The following is a 12,919-nucleotide window of genomic DNA, read 5'->3' as shown; positions in this document are numbered from 1 at the left end:
TGCGGCCCTCCAGGCACATCTTTCGTTAGTCTGCTGGAACACACCACAGTTATTGAGCTGGCCCACCTTCTTAAATATTGGCTGCCCCCCCAAAAAAAATTCCATTCTAAGGGCACTGTTTTCAAAAACACAAAACCCCATTAAAAAAAGCCAAGAAGACATCAAAGCTGATTCTGGAAAATGTTTCAGCCACTAGTGCACAGGTCCCTTTGCCTTATCCCCCAGCTTGCCTACTAGCTGACACGCTGGACAGGTCTTGCAAAAGTCACATATATCCTCCCCCATATTTGGCCAATAGAATCTGGCTTGCAGTCTATCATGAGTCTTGTGTACGCCTAGATGTCCTGCCGTAGGGGTTTCATGCACCCTCTGTAACAGTTGCATTCCATATTTCCTAGGGACCACAAGCTGTTTCCGCTTCCCCTGACAGCAGCACATTTACGCCTCATGGGAGATTCGGCAGAGTCTCTGTTCCAGAACTTGGAACAGACTAAGTTGTTCAACTGTCACCCCCTGTGAAGTTTCAGCCCTTTGCCACAACTCACAAAGTTTCACGTTGCCTCTGCTCATTGAGGAATTCTGTAGCATGGATTCCTTGAAACAAGCTGCCTGTGTCAATCATACTAGGCTCCTCCAGGTGGCTACAATTAGGATCCATAGCAACCTCTGAAGCGTCAGGCCTAGTTTGCTGTTCTGAAGCTTGAGTATGGGCGAAAACGCATGGTCACTTTAGCCTCTGTTTCAGCCAGGATCGAACGCATGCGTTTTCGCAGAATGTGCATTCGATCCTGGCTGAAACAGGGAATAAAGGTGGCTAAAGCGACCATGTGTTTTCGCCCTTTGTGTCATACTTCTAGTGATCACATTTACAGCTTTTACTTGAGAGGCTAAATCATTCTCTAAGATCATATGAATGTCTAAACCGTCTCAGACACCAACCAACCATTTCACTTCATATTCCTTATATCTTATTGGGATTTCAGCTAACTGTACTTCAAATGCTGGGCCACTGATCTCCTTAATTGTATATGTCTTACCGGGTAGGTACTGCTTCTAATGTACGAATTGTGGTTTTATAAGGGTAATTTCTGCCCCTGTGTCTCTCCAGCCCATTGCCTCTTCCTTATTAACCTCTACAGTTTCCATATAGTTCCTGTTCAGATCTTCTTGCACTTTCCAAACTTGTAATACCCTCTACCTGGTTGTTCTGGTAGCGCTTCATTAGATACAGGTTTCTGTGGAAGGTTTGAATCTGCTTCAGTCTTTTTAATGAGATGGACTGTTTTAGCTGGTGTGTGGGGTTTGGCTTTTTGTAATTTTGGCCACTGGTATTTCATATGACCCTCTTCCTGGCAATTATAGCACACCACCACCCTCTTTCTCTCTGAGTCAGACGTGTCCCGCCTCGCTGGGTTGGTTTTCACTGCTTCCGATTTTTCTGAGGCGCCCCAACCTTTATTTTTCTTTACTAGAGGCTGGAAAAGAGATCCTCCTAAGACCTCATCTATTTCATCTAACAGTGCAGCTGCTTTCTCAGCTGTCTTGAGCCTTTTGTCTCTGAAGTACCATCTTAACTGTGAGGGAACTTGGCTGTAAAATTGTTCCAGTTCCACTAGATTTTTTAATACCTCAAAGGTTTTGACTTTACTCCCTTCCACCCATCTGGTCAGGGTTGTGCCCAATCTACATCCAATTGAGAGTACTGGTAAGTTTCTCCAGGCTTTGTGCTCTGTTCCACAGTGAGACCAAATCTCACCCTCACTCTTTCTCTGAAGAGAAAATAGTCTGAGATTTCTCCATCCTTAATTTGTGGGTTCATATACTTCATTCTGTCCTCATCAGGGACCCCAAAATCTCTCCCAAGTTCTCTCAAAGTTGGGAAAGAACGCTTCATCATCATCCCACTTCTGATATCTAGGGAATCTTTTCTGTTCAATAGCGGGACTACCTTCATTTCTGGGAGGTTTGGTAACTCTGCTCTTAACTGTAGTTCCTGCATTTTTAAATTATACTTTTTTTTTCATGTGCCTTTTTTTACTTCCCTCTCTTTTTCTCTTTCCTGCTGTTCCCTTCCTGCCATTTCTTTTTCTGCTTGAATTTTGGCTTATTGAATTTCTCTCTCTGCTTCTATTCTTGCCATTTCAAGTTTCATTTTCATAAGTTCTAACTCCTAACTAGGATTTTCCTCACAGGAGGCTTCCTCTGTCTGAGTATCTCTCTGTGCCTCTTTTTGTTTTGTGTGGGGGTGCCATTTCTGCCAGAGATGTCTGAGGTAAAATTACTCAGATCTTTGAAATATTTTCCTTTTTCTTATTTAGTATCTATGGTGGGACTACCATACTAGTTGTGGGTTTATTTCGTATCACAGCGCTGCCACCAATATATGTGACCGGAGGGGGGGGGGAAATCTCTCCCCCGTCTCCTACTTTATTTTACCTCAGATAATTGAGACACCAAAGGCTTTATTCAGTTCAACAATAACATAACAGAATTTTATTATACTTCAAGGGGAAAGGCATTGGAGGAAAAACTAGTATTAAGGAAAAGCACAGATTTTCTATCTAAATAATGAGTTACTCAACAAGTGCAGCACATATGTTATTTAACATAACCCAGGCTTCTAACTCTTTAAGGTAGATTAGTCCCAGAACCCGCACACAGAGGTTCATGTGTATACTCTGGTGCCTAAAACTAGGAAATATGGAGATTCTCCATTCTTCCTTCCTTTCTCTCTCTCTTGAATTACTTCACAGTGCTTAAAGTAATTCACAGTACTTAGGCCAGGAATGCCTCTTCCACAGAGACTATTCTTCCCCCCTGTGACTAGAGTAGGGACCTTTCCCCCACTCCCAAACCCTCTTTTTCATCAGCCTTCTAGTTTTTCCCCCAGTCACACTAGGCACGACCTGTCACACCGGAACCTAGAGTTTAAAACCCCCTTTTTTCCAGCAGCTCAGTCTTCCTTCTTAAACTCTGCCCATTCCCTGATGTCCCTCTCACATACAGTCAAATCAAATCAAATCAAATGACCTTTATTGGCATATTCTCAGAAATATAGCATAGACGGTACACAAGAGTTCTCATTCCATACATTTCCCATATAGATATGATTTAAGCTTTGATCCTAGACTTGACAACCTCTGTCAAAAATTCTGCCACCTTTAAAGCGACTTACATACAGTCACTGATAGACATTAACCTTTAGTCCATCATACCCCTCTGGCTGGACACATGAATGTCAGAGTGTTAGCTGTCCCCTCCTTTTGCCATTGTTACACTCCCAAGTTCCAACTTCTAAGTTCCAGTGGTCAAAAGATAACAGTTGGGTCTTGACCCAGTGCACAGTATGCAGCCAATATGTGGGGCCGTGTAAAGATGCAGTTTTGTTGCTGGAAGAGACAGATCGAGGATGATTTTGAAGTGAGTTAGCTGAAGCCCTTTGAGATTGTTGGATTTCCGCTTTGTGGGAATATGATTTGGGGTTGTGTATTGGCTGCCTTGTAAGAGACCCTGTTTGCCTAAATAGTGCAAATTCTGCTCCCCCCCCCCCAAGTCCCCAGTCCTCTCCTCCAGAGGGATCTAAGCCAAGTAGTGGCTGCCCTGGAACCTCCCAACACTTGGAGATGAGGGGCACACATAACAATATCTCCTCAGTGGGAAAATGTGGTTTTCACCTGGACTGTACTCCAGCTAGTGGAGAAGACGTTTTTACAATGGACCAAGTGTAATGGTAACCTGTTGAGTGGTTCTTATTGTACCACCGTAGTAAGCCTCTCTACTCCTCCCCCCCACCAGTCCCTACCATTAGGGGGCCTTTGGTGAAAAAAAGCCATCTGCTTTAGGTTTTGTTTTGGCCATTTGCATTCCCATTCTTGTGTTCCTCTTCTTAACTTCCCCTTTCCAGCATTGATGTTTCAGTCTCAAATTTCTCTGGATAAGGCTCCCCCCCTCCCAAGAATCTGGTACATAAAGTTTTTCACTTAGTAGCGTTTGCATACTTTGACTACCCTGTCTGGTACTGCAGAAGTTTTGAGGTGGAAGGAAGGGTTGGCAGTGGGTCTCCCAGTAGGGTTATCAACTCTGGGTCCAGAAATTCCTGGAGATGTTGGGAATGGAGCTTGGGGAGGCTGGGGTTTGGTGAGGGGAGGGACCTCAGTGGGGTATAATGCCATAGAGTCCACCTTCCAAAGCTATTTTCTCCAGGTGAGATCAGTTGTAATCCCAGGACATGATGAAGAAGAAGAGTTGGTTTTTATATGCTGACTTCCTCTACCACTTAAGGAAGAATCAAACAGGCTTATAATAACCTTCTCTTCCCCTCCCCACAACAGATACCCTGTGAGGTAGGTGGGGCTGAGAGAGCTCGAAGAGAGCTGTGACTAGCCCAAGGTCACCCAGCTGGCTATATGTGTAGGAGTGGGGAAACAGTCCCAGTTCACAAATTAGTGTCCGCCGCTCATGTGGAGGTGTGGGGAATCTAACCCAGTTCTCCAGGTTAGAGTCCACCGCTGTTAACCACTACACCACTCTGGCTCTCTAGCGACCACCTGGTTGTTGGCAACCCTCCCAGTCTCTCCTCTGGCTGGCCAACTGAATGTTAGGGCAATGGCAGTTACCAGGCAGCTACCTCCTTTCCCATTGTTACGTTCCAAGTTCCAGTGTTCAAAAGTAAACAGAATCTTAACCCAGTATATAGTACACAGCAGAAACGTGGCATTATGTGAAGAAACACTCCCTGGTAGAGGGAGAAAAAGGAGATGTATGAAGTTGGTTGGCTGAAGCATCCAGGGGGTGCAGGATCTTTGTAGATCTGATATGGAGGTTGTGTGTTCTCAGCCCTGTGAAAGTGCCTATTCACCACATCCTGTTCCACATAATGCAAATTCTACACACACACCAGGTCTCCAAATGCTCTTTCTATCAAACGTGACCTACCCAGGTAAATGCTGGCCGTTGAAACTTCTTGCCTCTTGGACGTAAGGGTTGTGCTGTGCATAAGAATATCTTATTGTCAAAAAGGATATTGTAAGTGATGTGATTTTTAACAAAAATGCAATTAAATCAAATATATATTAAAAGTAGGGTGCAGATTGGCTCAGATATCATCTATCAAGTGAACATTGGTTTCTGCAGTCTGTACTGCTTTAGAAATTAGCATAGAAGCGGAATGAATTTATGGGCTGTATCAGGAAAGTCATCTTTATTTCTCCTAACTATTTTTTTGGAGGGGGAGAGAAAGAGAAATATAATGGACTTGTGTCCTTTCTGCATGCAGGTGGCTGATGATGGAGGACAGGAGCTGGCGGCAGAGCCAACCAAAGGGCGGTGTCTGCGTCGCACAGTCAGCGTCCCTTCGGAAGGCCAGTTTTCTGAGATTCCAGCAGAGGGCACTGCAAAGCTCGGTAAGTTGCACAGAATTACAATAAACAAGGCAGCCTTCGGAATTCATGTTCAGCATTCAACCAACAGCCTCCTGTCCAACAGAACAGCAATCACTGTGCTTGAATTGAAGGGTGTTCAAGGCATTGTCAGTGAATGAATGTCTCATAGCTCAGTTACCCCAAAGCACCACTATTTATGTTAACGGTGAAGTTTCTGTTGAATTCAAAAGCGAAGGGGGCGGGGGGATGCTGTTTTCCAGCACTGTTACAACTGTGCGCTTATGAGTTTATGAATCAGCCCTGGAATTTGAGAGCTGTTTATCCCGGTCTGTGTCAGTGTTCAAGCATTTCTTAAGGGCAGTTTACAGTGGCCCTCTACTTATGGTTTGAGCTGCTCAGCTTTGGTGTTATTTTTGAACTGAATGAATGTGATAAGATCTCGGTTTCTGTCAGGCTGCAATCCGTGCTTAGATCAATGATTTTCATGTATTTTTGCTTAGTGAAGACTCCCTGCCCAAGTTACTGTAACAAGCGTTTTGAGCCCTGCCAGGTCATGGGAAAATTCTGTGGTAAATTTTTTTAAAAACAAAACAAAACTCTGGCGTCAAAGAAAAGAAGGGAACGTGTGCAAGAAAAAGAGTTGGAAAGGGAGATCTAAGCAGAAGCAAAAATGGTGGGAACAGCCATGTCCTCGCAGCTTCTCTGGCTGGGAGAGCCCCACCTCATGTCTCCAGCTGTCCTAGGCACAAGTTCCTTATTCAGAGTCCCACCAAGGGCTTTGGGTTGAAGCTCCTTATATAACCTTTATTGTCCTTCACTCTGAGGGCCCAAATATGCTAATTTTCTGAGACCAGATGTCAGCCATTCGGGGAGAAAAATGCCTGAAGGTTAGTAGGAGGAGAATTCACTTGTGTGCACTTTTTGTGCTCCCCAGGTGTGGTGTTAGTGGTTAGAATGTCAGACTAGGATCCGAGAGACCCAGGGTCAAATCCCCACCCTCCCATGGAAGCTTTCTAGATAACCTTGGCCTGGTCACTCTCTCTCTCTCTCTCTCTGCCGAACCTATCTCCCACAGTAGCTGTTAAAATGGAAGGGAGAATGATGTAAGCCCCTTTGGGTCTCTACTGAGGAGGAAAGTGGGATATAAATATCTAAATAATAAAATTAATTTGATGTGGAAAATCAGTCATAATTTGGCTCTTAGCAACCGATCACCTAGGGAAACCAGACAACCACTCTTTGGTACTTCTCTGGCACACATGCGCTCCCCACCTGTACATCTCTGCGCCTGCGTTGACTTGCTTGAGTACTTTTTGTTGCTCTGTCTGGCCCTGCCATGTTGAAATGGCAGCACTATGACTCTCCTGAAATGATCTCAAATAAATTTAAAGGGTGCTCTGATCTCTTGGTAGCATAGTAGGCACTGATGACTTCCTGTTCGTGAGAAGAATGTGTAAGAGGTTGTTTATGCTCCTGGATTTTCTTTTTCCAGGCACCTTTAATTAGCGATTATATGATGAACAAGCTACAACTGTGTGTTAATAGAAGTGTACTTATATCTTAGTAATTAGCATCTTGCAATTATAGTTATCCTGCCGGCATTTCTGAAGCACCTGCTCTGTATTCCTTTGACAAGGTACTTGTCTCTCTGAGCATTTTCAGGGCCACATTCTAGGCATTGTTAGGAGAAAGAAATGTCATCTTGACTTTCAAAGGAGATGAAAGATGACAAGAGGCACTGAAACATAATTGCCCAGTGAGATGCATTGTTAAACTGACAAATGGGATTGGCTTTCAAGAGCATTTGACCATACTTCTTTTTTTTTTGGTCAGGCAGACAAATCTGCTGAAATGAATGGAGAGCATACAGCAGCTGTCCTCAGTGGTCTGAGCCCCAAACTTATTTTGCATTAGTTCACACCTGGGAAGATAGTATTGGGAGCCATTTATACAGGACACTGCTAGTATCTTGGCTTGTGGGTTCTATTGATGATGCAGTACCCTACTGGAGAATGAATGTTGGATGTCATAAGACCCCTGTTAAACCTCCTTGATCATTTTGTTAATATGTATAGTCTACCTGGAACGAAGTCCATTGAAATGATGGAATAATCCATGTGGCGGTGGCTACTAGATTTTGTAGCTAAACAGACAGTGCTGTGACAGTGCTAGAGTAGAAAGAGACCCAGACACCTAAGGTGGGGGAGGAGACCATGAACAAAGGCAACATCTGGGCTTTGAATCACACCCATTACTTTCCATTAGGTTTAGATAGCTGTAGGATCCATTGAAACTATCCTTGAAATATTCCTTGAAAACATCTGTCTTTGCTTGAAGGGTATGCTTTGTTTTACACTGAGCTTAATGCGTAAGCATTTCTTTAAAAAAAATTACAATAGGAGTTGATCTTGTGAAGGAGAGAATTGGATGTGATGGAAGTGAAAAGAGGAAACAGATGGTAGCCACCAGCATGTGCTACCAGCAGTCAAGGCAACAGCTGTACCCAAAATAGCTTTGGAATGGACACCAAATGCTGAAAAGCACAAGGGGCAGACAAAATAGCCGGAACGAAACTGCATTGCAGAGCTTAGCTCTCCCAGAAAAATCTGGCTTGGCTTAATAAGCAAGTATAATAGTTAGTAACGGATGGTCACTGAACTTATTGCTCCGAGAGGATCTTGATCTGGGTTGATTATGCACATAATTTTGTGTGGTACAATTGCTGTGCAGATTGGTTTGGACCTTAGAGTCCAAGAGGTTGGATCCCTTCTCAGCCCAGAACTTTGTCTTGGGAAAGGTAGTATATCTTGGGTTGATATAGGTATGCAGAAAGATGGCGTTGCTGCCACCTTCCTGGGTGTGTGCCATTTCATAAAATACGGGGTAAGTGTGGGTGCAAGGATCCTGTTACAGTACTCTGCCAAGTAAAAAAGTCCCCCTGCCTGCATAAAAGTAGCATGTTAGTGGAAAGGCTAGGTTAGAGTCTCCTTGCTTACCTAGATTGGTGATCAGATTTAAAAATGGGATAATTAGATTCATGGAGGTCATGGGGGTTCCCTTGATCATGGAGGCCAACCTCTAAAAAAACTGCCTAATCCATTAATATGTCTTACCAGTTGTCTGGTTTTCATACTTTCACTAAAACATATCAGCTGGTCTTTTTTGAAAGTACCTTACTAGAGACTTTCCAGTCCCCCACCACCACTACCACCCCAAAAATTCCCCTGGTACCCCATCTTGGTAGCCTACTGTAAAAAACCCACAGTTTACGATTTGGAAATCCTATCCCTGGAACTTTGCACTCATTTTAGAAAAAAAACTTTAATTTCAGTGTTTCCGTTTCAGCATGTTTTTGCACTTTCTCACTAATGGGGAAAATGTTACTTCCCATAATCTATTTAAATTTCAGGGATGGGAGCTATGAGCAAGAAATCTATCTAATCAGGGCCGCAGTTTTTAGGAGAGAAATACTGTATCAGGGTGAAGCTGTAATTAGTAAAAGGCTTTCCTTCTCTCGCTAATAGGACAGAAGACAAAACAAGATCTTGGTATCCCCTTTTGCTTCAGAAAGCTGTAATTGTTGCAAATGAGGAAAAGCTGACTTAACAATGGGCGAAAACGCATGATCGCTTTAGCCGCCTTTATTCCGTTTCAGCCAGGAATTTTGCCGAATGTGCGTTCGATCCTGGCTGAATCCTGGCTGAAACAGGGAATAAAGGAGGCTAAAGCAACCATGCATTTTCGCCTGTTAAGTCAGCTCTTCCTCATTTGCAACAATTACAGCTTGGGAAGATAAATTATTGACTGTGGCCTACTGAAGTTTACCTTTCCCCTCTTTGTATATTACAATATTCACTGTTGCTCGTTCATTAGGAATGAACAGTATTGACTTTATATACTAGGCAAGTGTGACTAGGCTCTGCAGAGCTTTTACTTGCCACTTCCAAGTGCCCTCAATGGGTCTGTTAACCCACTCCATACCAACTCTAATCACCCTACTCATAGTGCCCTTTTCTGTATCCATTTTGATAGAGATTGTATTCCTGTACTCGCCTTGAATTCTACATTTCCTGGAAATCTCTTTTTTGTAAATTATAGGTTGTAGGTTTACGTGAGCTTGTGTGTGCACACTGCTCTACAATTAGCAGGGACATCTATAATTGTTGCCAAAGAGCACGGTCAGTCTGATCCCACATGTGTTGTAGTGATATAAATTTATTTTTATAAACTCTATTTACAAATGCAAGCTCTGCTATTCTTAACAGTAGTAGCGATTAAACTGGGATAATTTTGATTTATTTGTGGTAGCATCCTTGTCACTTTTGAGCATTGCACACATCCATTGTTTAAAAATAGTCATTGGATGTTTTTACGGTAGCTGGCAGTTGGGACACAACAATCAAACCATGATTTGGCCATTACAGCCACAAGCATGAGACATTCTGGGGCTCACGTGTCCTTTTTCCACCTCTTCTTACATGTAGACATTTAACCAAAGACCTCCATATTTGCAGCAAACCATTTTATATTGTTCTTTCTGACTAATAAACCATAGTTTGCATTCTTCCCTGCAAATTAGGATTCCAAATCAAACTATAGGAAAGGGTGCAAACTGTAGTTTGTGATTGGGTCTCAATGACAAACTGAGGTTTGGCATGGATCTGGAGGACATTTATTAGCCGGCCACATATGAAAGGAAGGAGGTGTGAGAGGGTTCCCTCGGGCAGTGATCCCAGCATGGTACCTGTGGTCACCATGGTAGGTGCTTTCTCCCCCCCCCCCCGCCCCAAAGCAAATAGCCAGTCCTGCCTTTCCTCCACCTCACTGGAAAATCAGGTGTTTCAGCACCCCCATGAGGTATCTCCTTTGTGCCTGCAAGGACCAACCATTCAGAAACATCTGTTCTGTGATTCACTTCAGCCACCCATGGCAGCCATTTGGTGATTGGCTGCAGCAACCCATTCTCAAAATTCTGAAAATGCTCTCAGGCTCAACAAGATTTGGGAATCCATGCCCTTACAGCGTTCCTATAATATCCAATCGATTATATGCCTGAACTATGCCATGCTACTGTAGATCCAAACATTTGACTACAGTTTTGTAAACGATCATTTGGTCTTGCTCTTACATAGATCCCACTCATTTCATTAAGACTTGCTCTGTAGGTCTTTCTAGAAAATTGTACCTCTGGGGTAGTTAATAGCAGTGTTGGTACCACCTGGATTTTCAAGTCTTGGATTCCCCCTTTTGATGTTAAATATCTACTTGTGATTTGCTGAAGACTCTATCAAGCTGGGAAAGATCTTGAAAAGTTTGCTCAGAGTGGGAATTGGAGAAACATAGTGATGACCTTTTTCTTCAAATCAGCTATTGAACACAAATTGGCACTTCAAAAAGATTTGAAATGTTACAGCAAGTGATGTAGAGGTGAGACTTCCTATTACTTTTCAATCAATAATTCTTGGCATTTGGGGCTAGCAAAAGGGAAGTTTTTAAAAAATGAGCACAATATAAAAAGGGCTTTAGAGGGTGCTGAGATGAATTGATTCCAATTAAAATCCAAAAATTGGAGGGCACCATCTTGGCAGCCTGCTGTATCTTGACTTGTGTTCTTTTTTAATTTTTATGTGCCAGAGTTTGGATCTTTTAAATATGCACGTCTTCTGAAAGGCTATCTATGGTCCAAAATGTCTTGGGTCTCTTCCATAATCTTTCTTCCAGGTTGCATTTTGGGGTTGGGGCACAAGGCTTAAAAACCAGAGTCAGAAAATATTTACTGCATTCTTGAGATATGGGGGGGAAGTCCTGACCACTTTGAAGGAAGTAGTTGTGTTGACCCCTCTTTAAAAAAAGAACAAGAACAAGAAGAGGAAGCTTTCCTTGGATAATTTAAGAGTAGTTTCAAATAAAATGTTTTGGGCAATGTGTTGAAACAGGTGGTACTAGTTTAACTCCAGGCAGTTCTGGATGAGTCCAATTATGTGGACCCATTTCAGTATGGTTTCAGTTTTGGATCTGAAACTGTGCTGGTCACTGTGCCAGATGTCTTGTGCTGGGAGATTGTCGGGGAATGCTACCTTGTTGGTTCTTCTGGCTCTCTCGGTTATTTTTTATACCATATATTTTTATACCATTTTATATCCTTCTTGACTGGTTATCCACACTATTGGGGGTTCCTGTGGTTCAGATCCTCTCTGGTTCACCAGTTCCAGAAGGTGATGCTGCGGTACTATTGCTGCAGAATCATCACTCAGTGCTTAATTTTTTTTTCTTCTATGCTATTTAACATTTATATGAAACTGCTGGGAGAGGTCATCCAGAGATTTGTGTCACTGATATGCTGATGACATGCAATTTATATCTCTTTTTCCTCTGAGCTAGGTGAGGCAATGAACTACCTAAACAGATGCTTGGAGGCAATAATTTTTATTAGTTCTATCCTCTAAGAACCTGAAGTGGCATCTAACAGGAAAAAAAACCCTTATGCAAACAAAACAAAACTAGGGTGCCTTAGATTAATTGGCTGACTTGTTTAAAGACACAGGCTACAAGCCTTGATTTAAGAGCCAAAAGGGCCAAGAGTGCTTGATCTTTGGCTTGTGCCTCTGGCTATACCCAATCTTTGTCAGGTACCTGAAACAGAAAGGGGGGTGCCATCCTCAGCAAAGACGGTCCTCCTCCTCCTTTCCCTGCTCTAATTCTAATTCTTCCTGAATTCCTGATAAGAACCAGTAAATTGAAGCTCAATCCAGATAAGACTTGAAGTGCTTTTGGCCTGTGGTTCAGCTGATCAAGAAGTTAAGTCCGACTTTATATGGGGTTGTGCTTTCACTTGAGGAGCAAAGCTTGCAGCTTGGGGTTTCTTATAGATCTGCTCCCACAAACAAATTCTCGGGTGATACCTACAGCACATAGCACCTTTTTAACACAATCAGAACATATTTTTTTGCCATCAAGTCACATCTGACTTATGGAGACCCCTGGTGGGGTTGTAGAGGCAAGAGCCATTCAGAGGTGGTTTGCCGTGACCCTGGTATTCCTTGGAGGTCTCCCATCCAAATACTTGCCAGGGTCGACCCAGCTTAGCTTCTGATATAGGAGATATATTGATATTTTAAATAAATTAAACAATGTGTAACCTTTGCAATAGCTTGCTAAACTCTTCACTGAGCATTTAAAATGTGTAGTTGGAATACTGCTGTAACCAAAAATGAAATTGGTACAAGTGTTGGGGATTTTATTCTCTTCCCTTGTGAATTTTGCTGTAGAAAGGTAGAGAATAAAATTACTCCAGAAGGGGTGGGAGCAATGTTGATTCTATGACCTTAGGCAGATCATGAGAGGGAGAGCACCTTGGCCATCTTCTGGGAATAGAGTATGGGTCACTGGGAGTGTGGGGGGGGAGGTAGTTTGGAATTTTCTGCAATGTGCAGGGGGCTGGACTAGATGACCCTTGTGGTCCCTTCCAACTCTATGATTCTGTGATTGGTGAACCTTTGATGCACTGGTGGAGAGGTTAGGCAGCACTGTCTAGCCCC

At 43.0% G+C, this 12,919-nt stretch overlaps 1 protein-coding gene across 4 annotated transcripts in view; it reads left to right on the top strand.

Moving 5' to 3' along the window:
• The window catches only part of RASAL2 (RAS protein activator like 2), a 162,951-nt gene that overhangs the window by 41,596 nt on the left and 108,436 nt on the right, over positions 1–12,919 (top strand). For all 4 annotated transcript variants that reach the window (XM_056844394.1, XM_056844393.1, XM_056844400.1 and 1 more), the window contains exon 3: positions 5,276–5,402. In XM_056844394.1, the coding sequence (XP_056700372.1) occupies positions 5,276–5,402 (127 nt within the window). The remainder of the gene's footprint in view (positions 1–5,275; positions 5,403–12,919) is intronic.

Source organism: Euleptes europaea, chromosome 2 (genome assembly GCF_029931775.1).
Source record: "Euleptes europaea isolate rEulEur1 chromosome 2, rEulEur1.hap1, whole genome shotgun sequence".
NCBI classification, from domain to species: domain Eukaryota; kingdom Metazoa; phylum Chordata; class Lepidosauria; order Squamata; family Sphaerodactylidae; genus Euleptes; species Euleptes europaea.
This window is presented reverse-complemented; position numbering and strand designations above follow the sequence as displayed.